General features: G+C 48.1%; 2 protein-coding genes across 2 annotated transcripts; both read left to right on the forward strand.

Annotated features, from left to right (window-relative positions):
- Positions 1 to 2,940: 2,940 nt before the first annotated feature.
- On the forward strand, positions 2,941 to 4,257 carry LOC122650699. Its single transcript, XM_043844094.1, has one exon. It carries the CDS (start codon positions 2,941 to 2,943, stop codon positions 4,255 to 4,257), a length of 1,317 nt encoding a protein of 438 aa, XP_043700029.1.
- Positions 4,258 to 4,266: 9 nt separating this feature from the next.
- On the forward strand, positions 4,267 to 5,139 carry LOC122650705 (uncharacterized protein K02A2.6-like). The gene has a single exon (XM_043844099.1). The coding sequence runs from the start codon at positions 4,267 to 4,269 to the stop codon at positions 5,137 to 5,139; it is 873 nt and encodes a 290-aa protein (XP_043700034.1).
- Positions 5,140 to 19,559: the final 14,420 nt, after the last annotated feature.

A 19,559-nucleotide genomic window follows, 5' to 3' on the forward strand; every position in this document is an offset into this window, starting at 1 on the left:
GTTTACCCCAGATGCAGCCAACCGGTCGGGAGCCCGCTAGGGGCACCACGGCCACCACTTGGAGAGGCCACGCACAAGCAGGACGAGCGGCCATCTCCTAAAGCAAAGGTTCAGTACAAGCTGTCTCCAGAGCAGCAAAGAGCGCAGGCGCCTCAGCAGATGGGTAACCATTCTAGGCCGTCATCCAAGGATCGGCTCAGGAGAGTGTCAGTACGAAGACACCTGACGTATGAGCAGAATGATATATGCCACGTAAAGGCCAGCCCTATCAGGGGCAGCCTGTCTAGTATGGAGGAGCACAGGCCCAGAATGGTCCTACCCAAGGTCGAAGGTGAAGTGTGGAGGATTGCTAGACATCCGAAGTTTCTAGCTGACGCAGGGGGGAGTCATATGACTCGAACCTAGAAAAGGAGACAACAGAGGAAGAAGGCAGCCCGAAGATGCCACCAGCAGGGGCAGCCAAGTAGAAGGCACTCATGCTCGGTCCACCAACAGCAGGACTGTTTGGGTGTAGGTCTCCACAACTAAGACCAGTTGACAGGCGAGCCGACAAAGATGAAAGAATCTGAGGCAGGACCAGTAGGCCGTCCACCCTTGGAGCCAGAGGTTTCGGACTACAAGATCGAAGAAAGCGACCCAGATGTATTGGAAGATGGAACCACTGGGGTTAGCCCAGGAAACATCAATGAAGGCCTGGACAACCCCATACACTCCCTAGAGGTGGATTTCTACGAGTTGGCCGAACTGATGTTTGGGACAGTCCCTACCCAGATACATGTCTCAATGGTCTATGTCTTGCCCAGGACATTTCAGTACCAGCCCGGGCAGGCCACCAAACTCGAAGGTGATGTAGATGAAGGGGAATCGCCCCCTGGGGTCTTGGGCATAGAACTCGTGCCAGGGGACGAGGAAATAGCTGATGGATAGGTAGACCGATAAGGCACAGGGGACAGTGTCAAAATGGTTGTCATGAGACAGACCGAGTATACTTTCGACTCCCCGTTACCATAAGAAAAAATGGCTAACATCCTTGGGGAGCCAACTCGAGAAATGATGCGGCACCTGAAGTCGTTGTATATTCAGTCTCACATGGATGGTAAGCCTGTGACCAGGGTATTAGTGGACAATGGAGCTACCGTGAATATCCTCCCATCTAGAATGATGAGGCGCCTTGGCAAGGATGAGATCGATCTCCTGCCTACCGACGTCTTGGTCACCAACTTTCGGGGGGGCTCGACCAGGCCGAGAGGGGTCCTCCCGATCGACTTAAAGGTTGGAAACCATACGACGCTCACGACCTTCTTTGTTATGGACACGGTGGCCAATTACAATGCCCTACTAGGACGGGATTGGATATATGCCAATTCTGTGTCCCTTCATCACTCCATCAGATTCTAATCTTAAGGCGAGAACGGGGGAAGATTGAATTGCTAATGGCTGATAATAGGCCGTTCATGGTCGATGCCAGTCACGTAGAGGCCGTCCTATATGATGGGTGCATCGGTCCTATCCAATTCACGGGGGCTAATGAGCAAGGGAGGCCGACCTCATTGGTCACTTCGTCCACCATTTTGGAAGAAGTATTCCGGCTGAAAGGACCTTTAGAGCAAACCCTGCCAATCCTAGGGGACTGGCAGAAGAAGACTAACGAAGATAGTTTCTGATGACAGGCCACACGATTGTGACAGACATAATGCGTCGGCTGGCCATCGCCAACCTGGAGCAGAGGGTATCTCAAGGGGCAAACTTTATCGGAGAAGCGTTGGCCGAGCATCACGCACTGAGCATGCCTGAGGTAAGGCTACAGATTTGCCTCCTGCACCACCAAAGATGGAGGAGACGCTGGCCAAAGTCCAAGATTCCTTGATAGAGATAGAACTAGGAGACACCGGGGACCACCGGCCCATCTATGTTAGTGGTCTACTCTCATCTGGATTTAAGGATGAAATTGTAAGTTTACTTAAAGAATTCAAAGATTGTTTTGCTTGGGATTATTCTGAGATGCATGGTCTAGACCGAGCCCTAGTGGAACATCGGTTACCCATTAAGGAAAACTATAGACCAGTGAAGCAATTACCTAGGCGAATGTCGCCAGACGTCATCCTGAAGGTAAAGGATAAAACTGAACAGTTGTTGAAAGCATGGTTCATTCGGACCGCTAGGTATGTGAAGTAGGTGTCCAACATCGTTCCCGTCATAAAGAAGAATGGGAAGTTGAGGGTGAGAGTGGACTTCAGGGATTTGAACAAGGCGACCCCAAAAGACGAATACCCCATGCCTGTGGCTGACATGTTGGTAGACGCGGCTGCAAGGAACCAGATCATGTCCTTCATGGATGGTCATACCGGGTACAATCAGATCTTCATCGCAGAAGAGGATGTCCCAAAAATAGCCTTTCGTTGCCCGGGAGCGCTAGGGACATATGAATGGTTAGTTATGCCGTTCGGTCTCAAGAATGCCGGTGCCTCGTACCAGAGAGGCATGAACACTATCTTCCATGACATGATCGGTACCTTCGTAGAAGTTTACATTGATGATGTAGTGGTCAAATCAAAGCTGGAAAGCGAGCACCTTGACCACCTGAGGAGAGTTTTCTTGAGAATGAGGACTCACGGGCTAAAGATGAACCCATTGAAGTGTGCCTTCGGGGTAGCAACTGGAAATTTCCTCAGATTCTTGGTCCATCAGAAGGGGATTGAGGTCGACAAGAACAAAGCCAGGGCCATTCAGGGGGCCAGGCCGCCCTTGAACAAGAAGGAGTTACAGAAATTCCTGGGGCAAGTCAATTTCCTATGACGCTTTATCGCGAATTCTGCAGGGCAAACAAAGATCTTTTCTCCACTATTAAGGCTGAAGACGGGAGAAGACTTTAGATGGGAGACGGCCCACTAAGAGGCCTTCGACCAGATCAAGGCCTACTTGACACAACCCCCAGTCCTGATGCCGTCCAGGCAGGGGGTGCCGCTGAAGTTATATATTTTTGCAGCAGAAGGGTTGATTGGGAGTCTGCTAGCGCAAGACAACGAGGTTGGGAAGGAACAGGCTGTCTTCTACCTTAGTCGGGTTCTGACAGAGGTTGAGCGGAAGTACCCTGCCATTGAGAAGCTCTGCTTGGCATTGTTCTTTTCTTGCACTAAGCTCCGGTATTATCTCTTGCCAGCCACGGTGGATGTAGTTTGCCAAACTGACATCATCAAGTACATGCTCATGCGCCCAATCTCGAGAGGGAGAGTGGGGAAGTGGACGCTTGCCTTGATCGAGTTCGCCCTGCAATACATACCCCAGAAGGCCGTAAAAGGGCAGGCCTTGGTAGACTTCCTCGTGGATCATCCTCCCATTGAGGTCAGTGGAGCGAAGATGGAGGTGCCAGTTGTCGGTCTAGCGCCGTGGATGCTTTACTTTGACGATTCTAAGATCGAACGTGCAGCCGGGGCAGGAGTGGTCGTAAGATCACCAGCTGGTGAGGAAACGCAGTTGGCATTCTATCTAGACTTTCCTTACTCAAACAACCAAGCTGAATATGAGACCCTGATCTTAGGGCTAGAATTGCTCCGTGACCTCAGGGCCAACACCATCGAAATTGTTGGAGATTCACAGTTAGTCATCAGGCAGCTGGTTGGGGGGTACAAGTGTGAGAGCGAACACCTGGTGGATTATTTGGCGATGGCCAGAGGGCTAGCAGATGGCTTCCAGGACGTGATAGTTTGGCACGTACCACAGTTGAGAAACCAGGCTGCGAATGGGCTGGCTCAAGCCACGTCGGGGGTGGGTCTTCCAGAGGGCAGTATGGAGAGCACCTTCGTCATCAAGAGACGGGTTCAGTCGTCGATCAGGATGATGGGCGTGACTGAGGTTTGCTACATTCAGGATACTCATCCTGATTGGCGTACGCCCATCATGCAGTATTTGAGCAACCCAGGGCCGAGTTTCGACAGGCAAATATGTGACCGAGCAGCGAGATACGTGCTGATCGGAGAAGACTTGTATAAAAAAGGGAAAGACGACTTGCTGTTGAAATGCGTCAGCTTAAACGAGGCCATGTTGGTAATGGCTGAAGTACATGAGGGCATTTGCGGAGCTCACCAAGCGGGTCCTAAGATAAGGTGGTTAATCATGCGCTATGGTTACCACTGGCCTTCAATGATGTCAGATTGTGTCAAATATGCAAAGCGTTGCTGGGCATGTCAGACCCATGGACCGGTGCAATGCCTGCCAATGGCAGAATTCAACCCCGTATTGAAACCATGGCCATTTTGAGGATGGGCTATGGATCTGATAGGGAAAATTTTGCCGCCAGCAACACGGGGGCATTGCTTCATCATTGTGGCAACGGATTACTTCACCAAGTGGGTGGAGGCTGTGCCAATGAAGGGAGTCAGTCAGACCGAACTGATCCAATTCTTAAAGTGCTATATCATCCATAGATTCGGCCTCCCAGAGACTGTCACCTGTGATAATGGGAGCATGTTAGTAGGGAATGAAGTGGTTGCGTTTGCGGCTGAGCTAGGCATAACGTTTACTCACTCTACCCCATACTATGCACATGGCAATGGGCAGGCCGAAGCAAGCAACAAGATCCTTAAGGGGTGCCTATCAAAGGTAGTCGATGATAACCCAAGATGGTGGGCAGACATGCTCTCAGAGGTCCTGTGGGCATTCAGGACGTCCCAAGGGAGCAGCACCGCCACCACACCTTTCGCCCTAACTTATGGCCATGACATGGTGTTGCCAGTAGAGGTAAGCGTAAGGTCAGCAAGGGTGGCATTCCAACAGAGACTCTCGCCAACCGCCTACACTGAGGCCATGATAGCCAAGCTTGATGACTTGGAGGAGGAGCGTTTGGCTACGTTGGATAGGATGCAGGTCCAGAAGAAGAAGATCGCGGCCATCTTCAATAAGACGGTCAGTTTGAAGCATTTCCAAAAGGGAGATTTGGTCTTGAAGACCGTACTTCCTATTGGGGCGAAGGATCCCAGGTTGGGAAAATGGTCCCCAATGTGGGAAGGACCGTTTACGATCTGTCAAGTACTAAAAGGCGGGGTGTATAGACTGCAAGACATGGGAGGGAGCATCCATGTTAGACCTATAAATAGAAAGTTCCTAAAGGCATACTGCCCCACGATGTGGGACCTAGGCTGAAAGAAGACAGAGGAAAAATTCCAGACATAGCCGTGGATGAAAGGAAACAGGCTTTACTAAAGTACTGGAGCGATGACGACCTAACCAGGTCGCCTCCACTAAAAGAGAAAAATGGAAGAACAAAGGAGCACCATTGTTTTTCCAGACGGACAAAAGAGAAAAAGGGGGGGGGGGAAGGCACGCAGGCCTAATTTAAAAAGTCATGAGGAATGTTGCCTTGGAGTTCATGCCATTTCTGGTCCATCACGTTCAGGCGCTCTTTGGCCACGGCCAAGCTGGCTTCACGACTCGGCCTCAGCGCTCTTTATTCCTGATACTGGGCAGTTGACGTCTCGACGGAGACAGTTTCAGAGCCAATGAGTTTTTGCCTGATACTCTCGCCCAAGGTGACCTTCTCTACTCGAAGAGCTTCTAAGCGGGCTTCCATTTCCTGTATATTGTTGCCCAGTTGAGCAAGCTTATTTTGTCCTTCTTTGACTTCGCCAACCAGGCCCTTTAGAGCATTCTTCAGCTTTCAGTAGTGCGCGTCCGCAGTGTTGGTCTCCTTGAGAAGGGTGTCAAAAGTCTGGACGTTCTGGAGAACAAGGGGGGCTGAAGTAGTCACATCAAACATAAAAGCCACGGCCTCGTCTAGCCATTCACGGACCAGGGCTGGGAGGTCTGGCAGGGACAGTAGGGATCGAAGAGCTGTGGCAATTGGCATCAAGCTGGTACTTTTCACAGCCTCAGAAAAGGTGGACTCATAGAAGGACCGAAGAAGTGCCTTCGTCTCGGTCACTTGACCTTCATTGGGCCCGGAGACGGAGGCGACATTGGTCTCTTGATCTTCTTCAGAGGAACTCAGGTTTTCTAGAAAAGCTTCTATGCTAGGAACCTGAGGCAAGGGAGAGGTCAGCACCTGCAAAAGCACGAAGAAGGAAAACGTTGGGGTAGAGATACATATCTTTGGGGTTATCTCAGGAAGGACCCGGCCTTAGGGGGACGGAGGCTTCGGATCACATAGAGGAGTCTTAGACCCATTCAGTTCAGCCTCGTCATACCTGGCGACATTGTCACCATCATCCTCTACCTCTTCAACCCCCACTTCTTCTGTTCTCCCGTTGCCCTCGAATTTGTCCTGAGAGGGGGAGGATCCGGATGTGGAGGAACTGGGAACAACAATCTAACTTGATTGGCCTTGGAAAGTTGGTTTAGAGTGAGTACTTGATCGGGTACGGTCCTTAATAGAAGGAGGAGTGCCTGGAGGAGAGACTACTGAAGATTGAGGCAGGGCGCCTGCAGGCTGACCCATCTGGAACATGCTGGGGAGGGATACCCTGTGTGGGGCAACCTTCGATGGGCTGACCATTTTTGGTCTCTTGCTCGGTGGAACGGGTTCTTCTTCTTCTTCGTCCACATCATTCTCTTCTTTGACAGTTTCAGAGCCTTCTTCGGTCTCTGGTGAGGAACCCTCATCACTCCGATTTGACTGGGATGAGGAGGACGAGCGAGCCGCAGATTTTACTGTGACACAGAAGAAGAGGGGGGTTAGTCCTAAAACTGATCAAACTGTGAATTAGAAATAGGACGGGACGTGTACTTACTGATGGCATGCTTGACTACGGCTTTCTTCCATTTGAGGCGATGGACTGATAACTGGCGTCGGAGGCCGAGGGAGGACGCTTGCTGCCCTTAGGACAGGATCGAAAGGGTGCCAAGGAGGTGAAGTGTGTGTACCACCAAGCGGTAAAATCTTTGGTCACTGACGGTGCTTTGGGAAAGGACTACAGATGGAATTGAGAGAGGACGAGACTGCTCATGGTTGAGGCCTGGCAGAGTTCGGCCACCGAAGAGTAGACCATTCGATCTAGTTCACAGTTGGTGAATGAATAGTAGTTTAGACAAGGAATGGCCTAGCGATGACCGAACTGGCGTGCACAGAAGTGAGGATTATACGTCTCGAAGCCGCAGGCATTGTTGCCCGAAGGCTCTAAAGTCAGACCAACATGGAGGTCTCGACAGACAAGGAACTTGGCCCACAGATCTGGCTCAGAGGAAGGGCAGTCGATTACCAGCCAGAGCCATTCCAGAATGGCCTCCTTTGTACGATAAGGGAGGAAGAAGGTGTCGATGGAATAAGGCTCAAAGGAGCAGAAGAACTCATAGTACTCACAAAGGGACTTCAGATCATGATGAGGGTATGAGGCGAACAGGTAACTGGCCACAGGACAGACCGGGAGCGGCGAAGGAATAGTGTACAGTTCCACGAAATGGGCTCGAAGCCACATCTGGAGGAGCTAGAACGGGCCATCACCGTAATCAAAGTCGGACTCAGTAATGTCATTACAGGCGCAAAAGAGGGCAGCCAGGACGGTAGAGGCTAGGTCAATCACATGGCCTTGCCCTAGGGCGTTGGCCAGACGGAGATAGGTCTTTGCAATTTTGTTGGACCGGACGCAGAGGACATAGCGACAAATCCAGACTAGAAAGAAGGCGGTGAGCTCCCTGGCCTCAACGGAGCCGAGGGTCTGCCGGTAAGTCAGAAGATAAAAGGAGTAGCCGGCAGACTTGGAGAATTCAAGACCATGGTTGATCTCATGCTTGTTGGCATCAAGCAGACCACGCGAAGAGCCATTGAACTCTTCACCCACAGCCTTCAGGCCAGTGAGGGCTCCAACGTCTAGAAGCGTCGGAGCTAGCATCCCAAAGCGGAAATGGAACATGTTAATGGACCGAATCCAAAACTGGAGTGCGGCCTAGAGCAGAGGGCAGTCAGGAGGTACCGGGGTGGTAGAAAGCTGGATGGCATGGGAGATTCCAAGCTTACTCAACAGTTCAGATTGATCGCAGGCAACCCTGTCTACCCAAGTCTTCCAGTCTGGGAGGTGATGGGGCCACAGGCGTGAGAAAGCCTTATCCTTAAGATGCAAGGGCTTATGGGTTTGAGCAAGCAATCGCTCCTGGTCGATTTTTGGAAAACCAGAGATACCGTGGGAGTGGGAAGCAAAAGCTGGACCTAACCTGAAGACAGCAGGCTCAGAGCAGGGGATCTAAACATCGGTCACGACGGAGGATGGCAAGATCGACCCTTTTTGTGCAAGGAGCTCTTCTGTCTCTCCCACTGGTGTCGGAGCTTTCTTCTTGGCCATCGCGCTGGGAGAGAAGGGAGAACAGAGACTGAGACAACAGGGGGACTGAGATGATAAGGGCGGTGGATGAAGGAAGAAGAGGTTAGAGAGTTTGTTGGGCTCTCGAGAATCAGCAAGGAATTAATAGGGGCTGAAATTTGTGCCACTATTATGGCATCAGGGTTTGAATTTTGAAAACCCTAACGGCCCGAGGAGACGGAGCCATGCAGGGATCTTCGAGCGGCAGGGTAGTTCAGTCAGGCTGCCATTTCGATCACAACCCTCTCTGGGCTCAGGCCACGTGGCATCGCCCAAAAGGATTGTGAGGGGCATTGTTTGCAGCCCAAATCACCTGGTTCCGATAGGGATGGGCCAGGCACAAACCAGGACCAGGCTATCGCCATCGAACGAGGAAAGCCCAACAGCACAGCTGCACTCTGGCAGTTACAGGCTGGGCCACGTGTCAGAGAAGAAGAGGTCACCAGGCGCAGGTCTGCGTTTCATGAGGGGTGAGGACGATGGAGCTGATGGTGGGACCCACCACTACCGCAGTGGTTAGGATATAGGCAGGGGTGGCAGTCCACATGGCGACTCTTGGTTGGAGTTTGGGGGATATGAGCTTGAAGAGAAAGCCTGGGAGGGAACGGTTACCAGGGTGATAACCGCCAGTACCTATCCTTTATAAAGAAGGTGGCAGACCTGAGAAAGACACAAAAAAACACCAGACAAACTTCTCGCATTTCTTCATCTCTACTTTGTCATTTACTTTTTTCCTTTACTAGTTTAACATTTCTTGAGATCAGAAGGGATGTAAGTCCATATGCTGAGAGCTGCATGGTTGTACACGCAAGGCCTATGCTTGTATTCGGTATGATTGGTTAACGTGATTCCTGTTTTGATCTCGTCATTTTGTACTGTTAGTATAGTTGTTTTTCAAGCTGTAGCATTACAGGACTAAGTGCGGTTGGTTTAACTCGAAAGACCTTAGAGCTACTCAGGCAAGAGGGAAACCTACTAGCCTAGTTAGAAGTCAGATCAGGCTATTGTCAGCCTCGTTTGGACCTGCGTAAAGGTCCTGGCACGCCTACGCAACCTCCACCATGTGCGTTGTGCCCCTGTGTGTGGGTGTTGGGTTTTTCACCAATAGAATGTGATGGTTTTCTAAATCTACTCGATAGAGCGTGTCAAAGAGGACCGTCTTATTTTATTTCTTTTCTATCAAAGCTGGTGAATCACAGCATTAAAGGCTAACTTATCAATGGTATCACAAGATGATTTACCACTAAAGTTTTTCAATATCCACCACTATTCTCTGTCGAAAGGAAGGATGACTTTATGATGTGGCTAGCATTTTCTAAGAATACATTTAAATAGAATTAGAGAAAGAGCAGGAGAACAATAAGAGGCCTACACTTTCTAAAGAATAGCAAGGTATCAGTTAGGGATTGATAAATTTCTCTGAAGAAGAACTTCTGAGTAGTAAGCGAATTTGTAATAATTCTTCAAACAGTAAAACAAGTTTATGAATAACGGAGCTAAACCAAAGCATCATACACCAGGGGACTTTAGAAGCTTTATATCTCACCAAATACCAAGAAAATGAAGAAAAGAATTGTTTGGAAGAATTTGAAACCCAATGAACTAAAAATAGAAAGTTTACTACTAGGTCTCAACATAATGCTAGAAAGTTTACTTCAAACCTCAATGAGATTAAGAGAATCGATTGGACCGGGAAGCCAAGAATCATTACAAATAATGGAAGACACTTCAGTCAATCTTGATGAACCGACATCATACCTGATTGTATCCCCATATTTGGAATTAAGCACATCATCAGGATGCCAATTATCAAGCCAAAGGAAAAGTGTCAGAACCATCATCAATACCAATCTAGATAGAATCACAGACATAATATCTATAGTTAAGGATCTTTCTCATGACCCAGGAAACATCAATAAGACACGAGATAGTCCAGATGGAGTCAGATTGGAGATATATGAAATAAACCTAATGAACCCAAAACCACCCTGACCAATCAGGGACTGCCACATGTCTTAACCCAAGAAAGAGGACCAGCTTAGGACCAGAACCAAGCAGGCAAACCCAGGAGAGAGTTGACCCAAGCTCGACCTGAGCGAGGACCTCATGACCCTGGGTGCGGACTATCTAGGCACGAACTATGGGGTGTGGACCGCCCTGGGCAGGGAAATATTTGGGCGCAGACTGCCTTGGGCGCGGACCAGGCATGGATGAAGACCTCGAGCACGTCATCCTCGGGCACAGTCTCCCTCGAACACGGCAGTAACCACCGCCATTAGCGAGACACAAACCGCATCACCAAGGACTCTAGGCCACCACCTATCAAGTCACGTAGTCTGAATGGACTCATGCACCAGGAACCTCATCTACCACGTAGATAGGTCTATCCATCAAGGATACCAAGTCTATCAAGGACACTGCGTCTCTCAGGAAGATGACTACCAAGTCTACCATGACACTATGTCTCTCAGGAAGACGACTACCAAGTCTATCATGACACTACGTCTCTCAGGAAGATGATTACCAAGTCTATCATGACACCACGTTTCACGGGAAGACAACCAGTCAAGGATGAGCCCTGCTACTCAGGGACTCTATCACCTACGACGGACACTCTACATCAACTGGGGCTCTCCACACCGCCATGCTCTATTATAAAAGGCAAGGTACTCAGTCCCATCAGGGGACATCTTAACTCATCTTGAATACTACTATTTACTCATCTGTTTGCTCAGAGAGATCTAACTTAGGCATCGAAGAGTCCTAGGCCGGAACCACACCCGTCGCAGTAAGCGCAATGCTACTGAAAGAAGACGGTAAGATACAAAGACACATCTATTATGTTAGCCATGTCTTAATTGATCCAAAGACCAGGTACACAAGGATTGAGAAGGTTGTATACGCACTGGTGATCGTGGCTAGGAAGCTCAGACCTTACTTCCAAGCCCATACCATCACAGTCCTCACCAACTTACCATTAAAGAAGGTACTGCACAAGCCAGACATCTCCGAACGGTTGATTGCTTGGGCGGTTGAACTGAGCAAACACGACATCAGGTACCAACCCAGGATAGCCATTAAAGGCTAAGCCCTAACAGACTCTGTCGCCGAATGCACCCTACCTGAGACTGAGGTAGCAGCAGAGGAACCAGAGGACAGGACCGAGGATCATGGGAGATGTTCATGGATGGTTCAAGTAACGCCACAAGAAGCGGAGCTGGTTTCATACTCACCAGCCCCAAAGGATTTCAAATCCAGTATGCTCTCCGATTTACCTTCCCAACATCCAATAATTAAGCAGAGTACGAGGCACTACTCGCTGGACTCCGGGTGACCAATGCCATTCAAGTCACACACCTATCCATCCGGAGTGACTCCCAGCTGGTAGTGAATCAGGTGAATGGAGAATATGAAACAAAAGTGGATCGAATGGCATCATACCTAGCACATGCTCGAGAGCTGATTGGGGAGTTAATGAAATTCGAGATGGTTCGGGTTCCCAGGATCAAGAATGCCACTGTCGACGCACTATCCAGGCTTGCCAATAATAAACTCAGAAATCTGGCCAGTGCAGTGTACGTGGAAATTTTGCATGAACCAACATACCAGGAGAAGCAAGTCAATGAAATTGAGGAAGGGCCTAGCTGGATGAACCCTATACTCAACTACCTACAATACGACATCTTACCAGAAGACAAGGTTGAAGCAAGGAAGATAATGATGAGAGCTATAAAGTAAACCATCCTGGATGGAATACTATACAAGAGGGGGGCCACAACACCACTGCTTCAGTGCCTAGGACCCAAGGGAGCCCAATATGCCCTAGCAGAGGTACATGAGGGGATCTGTGGAAGCCATATGGAAGGATAAAATCTAGCCTACAAAATCCTTTGACAAGGACTCTACTGGTCGAGAATGCAAGAGGAAGCAATACAGTACATCAAGGCTTGCGAACAATGTCAATTGTAAACCCCAGTACCCTATCTACCCGCCACCAAACTGACATCGATCCTCAACCCCATTCCCTTTGCCATATGGGGGGTGGACATCTTGGGGGACTTCACAGCAACATCAGGCAATCGTAAGTACTTGGTGGTCGCCATAGACTGCTTCACCAAGTGGGTAGAGGCCAAACCATTGGCCAAGATCATAGAGAATGAAATGGAGAAGTTCGTCTGTAACGACATCATCTATAGGTTCGGTGTGCCAAAGATCTTAGTCTTCGACAATGGGAAGCAATTCAACAACCCCAAATTTAGAGCCTTCTGCCAAAGCTACAACATTGACTATCGGCCTATTTCGGTAGCATACCCATAGGCCAATGGTAAGGTGGAGGTAACAAACTAAACCCTAGTGGATGGAATAAAGAAAAGACTGGAAGGAGCCAAAGGGAAGTGGGTCAAAGAACTACTAAGTGTCTTGTGGGCATACCGCACCACAGTAATAACACCCACAGGAGAAAGCCCATTCCGCCTAGCATATGACACAGAAGCACTGGCACCGGTAGAGGTCCTCTCTATATCCCACAGAGTACTGCACTTCAATGAAAGGACATACACAGATGGACTACGAGCAAACCTGGACTTCCAAGATGAGGTGCGAGAGAAGGCACTACTGAGAAACATGCCATACCAACAACGCACAACCAAGTACTACAATGCCAGGGTGCGAGAAAGGTTATTCCACTAGGGGGACCTAATCCTTAGGAGGGCAAGTGCATCGTAGCCACGGAAGGAAGGGAAGCTATCAACAAACTAGGAAGGACCTTCATAGTTTCTAAGCAGATACGTCCAGGAACATACCACTTGAAAACTCTAGGGGGGCAAGAAGGTAGACCATACTTGGAACTTAGAGCACCTGAAGAAATACTATCAGTAGAAGTAATAGCAACAACACAGCACCAGCAGTAATAGCAGTAGTAGTAAATGGCAGTACTGTTTCAAGGATAATTTGAAAATTTTTCTCATTTGAAGCAAAGAGTTAGTTTCGGAATACTCGTCTTCTACTACTCAAGTCGAATCACTGCCATCACACCAAGGCGTTATGCCACCAAGGCCCGTTGGCCACCAAGGTCTGTTGACCACCATGGTGTTATGCCACCAAGGCCCGTTGGTCATCAAGGTCTGTTGATCATCAAGGTGTTATACCACCAAGGCCCGTCGGCCACCAAGGTCCGTTGACCACCAAGGCGTTATGCCACCAAGGCCCGTCGGCCACCAAGATTCGTTGACCACCAAGGCGTTATGCCACCAAGGCCCATTGGCCACCAAGGTCCGTTGACCACCAAGGCCCATCAGTCACCAAGGTCCGTTGACCACTAAGGTGTTATGCCACCAAGGCCTATTGGCCACCAAGGTCTGTTGACCACCAAGGCGTTATGCCACCAAGACGTCATGCCACCAAGGCCCGTTGGCCACCAAGGTCTGTTGACTACCAAGACGTTATGCCACCAAGACGTCATGCCACCAAGGCCCGTTGGCCACCAAGGTCCGTTGACCACCAAGGCATTATGCCACCAAGGCCTGTTGACCACCAAGGTCCATAGACTGCCAAGACGTAACACCCCAAAGGACTACAGACCACCTGGGATCGCAAAAGTAAGAGAACCATCGAAGCAACAAGGATCACATACATACCACTTCCACATTGAAGAAAGAAAGAAAGTTAAGTACATACAATCCAAAAAGAGACCACAATCCAAAGTTCAAGATCCAGAAAGTTCAACATCCCAAAACATCTACAAACTCATGGAGCATTTGATGGAGGAGCGACATCTGACTTAGCAGGGGACATCATATCAGCCTCAGCTGGATGAGCAACACTCTCCTCTGGAAAGATCACGTTCTCCTCTGTCGTCGTAGCACTGTCCTCCGGAGAAACAAGATCCACAGCAGTCGTCGTAGGTAACAACGTAGTGACCTTTCGGGAACCCCGAGAAATCATAATCAGGGGTCTTCTCTAGAATGCAGACCGCTAAGTCTCGGATGCCTGCATCATACATCTCCTGGTTGTACTTATAGAAGTACACAGTGATCTCAGGAGACTGCTGATAAGTTGCCACTGCTCGCTCCCCGGCCTCAGACACCTCAACCTCATGACTCCACCTCAAAACGCGAAGCTCCTCCTCCAAGGCACGAACTCTAGATGAGCTCTCAGTTACTGCGACAAATGCTACCCCGAGCTCCTTAGCTATACTCCTCTCACATGCCACGGCCTCCTCCCGGGAAACCTTATGCCCCTAAAGCTCCTTCTCCAAGCCCTGCAGCTTGCGGTTCAGCTGGATCTCATGAAAAGCATGACTCTCCAGGCGAACCACTGCCTCCGTGACACGATGTTGGACCTGCAACCAACACAGCCACTAAGAAACATCCCAAGTACAAGAGAAACAGCAACACAAAAAGAATGAGAAGAACGACTCACAGAAGCCATATCCTGATAGAGGGTCTGCAACAGGAAGGCATCGCTAAACCCCTGTACGACGGAGCGCTCAACAGGAAACTTCCTCCCCATCACTAGCAACAGAGGAAGGCAAAGAGGAAGAAGTATCCGCGGGGGAAGACGAACCCAAAGAAGACTCCTCAGTGGATCCAACCACCACAGTGGTCAGATCAGAGTCGTTAGACGATGACATGGACAAACAATGGAGCAGACTAGCCACTTACTCAGAAAGGCGATCTCCCAAGACCAAGCAACCGATAAGAAGAGAGGGATGCCAACCTACAACCACCAATGCAGAACCAATAAAAAAAAAAAAACAAAAAAGAAAAAAAAAAAGAGAAAGGAAGAGAAAATGAAGACGATATGTACTAGACACAGCCAAGGCATGGTCAGGGGCACCGATCTGGTACGGGCGTAAATTCAGCGCAGTAACTAGGCACAGACCACAGATCGGCACAGGCGTGGATCGAGCGCTATGTATAGACACGGACCTGAAGAGGGGCGCGGATTGCCAAGAGGGGTACGGACCTCAAGAGGGATGCGAATCACCAGGAGGGGAGCCAATTGAAGCAGGGGTGCGGACCTCAAGAGGGGCGTGGATCGCCAAAAGGGGCGCAGACCTCAAGAGAGGCACGGATCGCCAAGAGGGGCACCAATTAAAGCAGTAGGCGTGAATCCGAGTCGGGCATGGACCGCGGATGGGCACTGATCAAGCGACAGGCGTGGATCCGAACGGGCGTTGATCAAACTAGACATGAACGGGGCGCGTCGATTTTGAACAACAGGCGAGCGTGGACCAAGGTAAACTAGGCATATGAATGCAGGCACAAGGTAAAGACGTAGCACAATGGGCAAGGCTAGTAGCCAAGAAGTGTCAAGCAAGCAAGTGGAGGACACTACTGTTCATTGCAACCCAAGAACAAACACATGGGGGCATAATGAATAGCAATCAAACTCAAAGCCCAAGCAAAAGTAGAAGATGAAGAAAGCAAAAAGTGAAAAGGGAGAATGAGACAAGAGCATACATCTACAAAAAGAAGGAAAAAAGAAAAAAAGACAAAAAGATGGGAGAGGAGAGGTTTGAACCCACAACCTCTCCCTCACCAAGTAAATTACAAGCACACCCTCCAAGAAGAAATTATTCGCCATGAACCCCTCAATTGATACAAGAAAATAGGGAATACTCTCTTGATCACTCTGTTCCAAGAGAGTGGGGGGCAAATGATGAACCCAAAAATCACCCTGGCCAATCAGGGACTGCCACATGTCCTAACCCAAGAAAGAGGACCAGCTCAGGACCAGAACCAAGTAGGCAAACCCAGGAGAGAGTTGACCCAAGTTGGACCCAGGCACGGACCGCATGACCCCGGGTATGGACCGTCCCCAGGCGCAGACTATCTAGGCGTGGACTATAGGGCGCGGACCACCCTGGGGGCAGACCACCCTGGGCGCGAAAATATCTAGGAGTGGACTGCCTTGGGCGCGGACCAGGCATGGATGAAGACCTCGAGCACGTCATCCCCGGGCACAGTCTCCCTCGAACATGACAGCAACCACCACCATCAACGAGACACAAACCGCATCACCAAGGACTCTAGGCCACCGCCTATCAAGTCACGTGGTCTGAATGGACTCATGCACCAGGAACCTCATCTACCACGTAGATAGGTCTATCCATCAAGGATACCAAGTCTATCAAGGACACTGCATCTCTCAGGAAGACGACTACCAAGTCTACCATGACACTACATCTCTTAGGAAGACGACTACCAAGTCTATCATGACACTACGTCTCTTAGGAAGACGATTACCAAGTCTATTGTGACACCACGTTTCATGGGAAGACAACCAGTCAAGGATGAGCCCTGCTACTCAGGGACTCTATAACCTACGACGGACACTCTACATCAACTGGGGCTCTCCACACCGCCATGCTCTATTATAAAAGGCAAGGTACTCAGCCCCATCAGGGGACATCTTAACTCATCTTGAATACTACTATTCACTCATTTGTTTGCTCAGAGAGATCTAACTTAGGCATCGGAGAGTCCTAGGCCGGAACCACACCGGTTCTCCTTTGTTACCCAGGGTCTTTTGTAGGTTACAGCACTCAAAGGACCACTGAGCGATATCTTGATGCCACAAAACCTAATCTACCTAAATACTCATCTTTCTAAAGGTAATGTTTCAGATAAGCATATGATGCTAACAATTTTAGATTCCTTGACCCTATGAAGCCCCAACTCACCCTCATCTTTAAGAAGCCAGACCCTAGCCCAACTATGGTATAAGAAAATTGGAGCTCTTCTACCCATTTTAAAGAAAGGAGGACATACAACATGTTTTAATTTTTCACTTAACAAACTCTGTTTTAGAATTACATGTCCACAAAATTGGGGTCCCAACCATATGGTAGATATTTGGTCCACATAGAAATGCCTTCCTACGTGGGTCACTGAAGAAGGAGGGCCTTTTGAGGGAAATGGTAGGATAAAGTGGAGAATCATAGTTTGTAAACCCATGCGTTCATCCTATATGATTCTAATTTTACCCTATTTTCCCTTATTTATAGTGTTGAGATTTTACATCAAAGAAAAAAATTGTCTAACTTGGTCTCAACATCCATATGGAGGTAGATTGCTTTTGTAACGACAATTTTGCGAAATGTAAATGCTCAATTTTATGGTAAAAGTAATAAACTATTTTTTTTTTTTGGTAAAAAAGTAATAAACTAATTGAATAACATTGTTTAACTAGATGAGTCCCTTTAATTGACAAAATTTATGCCTATCAACAAGAACAAAAATTATTTAGCTAAAAAAACCTGATGGGAAGGGTGATCCTCCACTGTTGAGTTGTCTGGTAGCATCATGCTGCGCAGACACAGCAAGGTGAAAAGTGACCACCTTACCTCCACTTGGGCAAGGTGCTAGGGCAGAAAGAAGAAGCCAATCGTGGACCGCCTCAGCCTCTGTAGAAAGATTAGAAAAGGTATGATTGTGCCAATGTATAAATGCAATAGATTGGCCATGTTGATCACGAATTACAATAACCCTCCCACCATACTACCGTCACATTGACCAAGTCCTATTAGTAAAGATGTAACAATATATAGGGGACAAAGGAGACATAATAGAAAAGATAAAGGTAGCGACAAGGTAGAGAAGTTCCAACAAACCCTAAGGGGAGGGGGTGTGGACACACATAAGGGGTTCTAATGATGTGTGATAGGGTGTCTAAGGTCCACTGCTCTTTGAGGGTCATTCAAAATGGGGGTGCTGAAAACATGCTCAAAGGCTAGAGAAGGAACCATGGTTTTAGTGCACGGTATCAGAACAGATATCGACGACCTACAAAATTGATACGACATTGATACGGTATCGGGCTGGATTAGTTGTATTAGATAGAAATACCCCTGAATTTTTTTAAAAAAATGAGTTTTCTGACCATTTTACCCCTTATCTGTACCATGCTATCGATACAATATTAGCACGATATCGGTATCGACGACTAGCAAAATTGATACGTATCACCCGATACAGACAATACGATACCGATACTTAGAACCATGGTAGGAACCCAAGGATAATTATAAATGTTGACAGGAGCACCATGTTGGATAACCTAGAGGGGGGTGAATAGGTTATCACTAGTGAATTTATGTCCTTTTTAAATTTTCTTGAATATAAACAAGATAGATAGAAATAAAATGCGTAAATAGAGGACACAAAGAATTTATAGTGGTTCGGCTAAACTTAGCATACGTCCACTCCTCTCAACCTTGAGAGAATTCATTAGTTTCTTCCTTTCAGTACAGTAGGTGGGAAGAACACCTTTACAATATTTTTCCAAGGGATAAGAGGATCCCAATCTTTCAAGGATAAGAGAATCCGAAATCTTTTAAGGATAAGAGGATCCTTGCAATGCCTAAGTACAGTCTAGACCAATACAAATAATATTTTGTAAACTTAAAAGCATAAACTAAATACAAAGAGAATAAAGGTAAGAGTTACCTAGGCAAGGAATGTTATGTGTACTCCTTACAAGTGCCAAATGATATAAATGAAATGTTAGCACAATGTAGACCTTCTTTAAGACTTGTTGCTTAGAGTAAGTAAAAGTGAAGATCTTTTAAGCTTTGGAGTCAATCTTGATTGATGTAGATGTAGACAAGTAAACTCCAATGATGAGAGCAATTAATCACTTTTCATCTTTCTCAAAAGTTATATTTTGGACTGTAGTTGATGGATGAAAAGGACTAACATGTTCTCTATTTATAGGCTCATTAATGGTCTAAGAAACGTGTGTAAAAAGTGCTCTAACGGCTCTATTTTTACCAATCCGGTCGACCTGAAGATTGATCCGGTCGATCGGATCCTAGCAGTTACAAAAGTAGCCGTTGGAGCGCAATAGGGCCATCCAATCGATGTCCGGTCGATCGGATCATCATCCCACTTGATTCGGTCGATTGGATCATCAATGGGAATGTACCCATGAAGCTTCTTCCTAATCCGGTCTATGCATGCACTAAGATCCGGTCGACCGGATGCTCAGACCGGATCACAGTCAAGGTTGGATTATGACTATTTGGCTGAGGGGATTGGTCCAGGACTTTTTCCAATCAATTTGGTCCTATTTAAGGGTCATGGAGGGGTTCATTTACAACCTCCTAAGGTCTTTAAGTAATGCATATGCTTATTCATTTATTTCATGCAAGTGCAATTACAATCATGCAGTGAGTGTTCTAAGAGTGCACACGAGCATCTTCGTCATTCTTCAATCTTCAAGAACTCTTTTGATGTCTTCTATGCTTGTTAAGCTTTGTCATGCTTTCAT

The sequence above is a fragment of the Telopea speciosissima genome, chromosome 1 (assembly GCF_018873765.1).
Source record: "Telopea speciosissima isolate NSW1024214 ecotype Mountain lineage chromosome 1, Tspe_v1, whole genome shotgun sequence".
Lineage (NCBI taxonomy): Eukaryota > Viridiplantae > Streptophyta > Magnoliopsida > Proteales > Proteaceae > Telopea > Telopea speciosissima.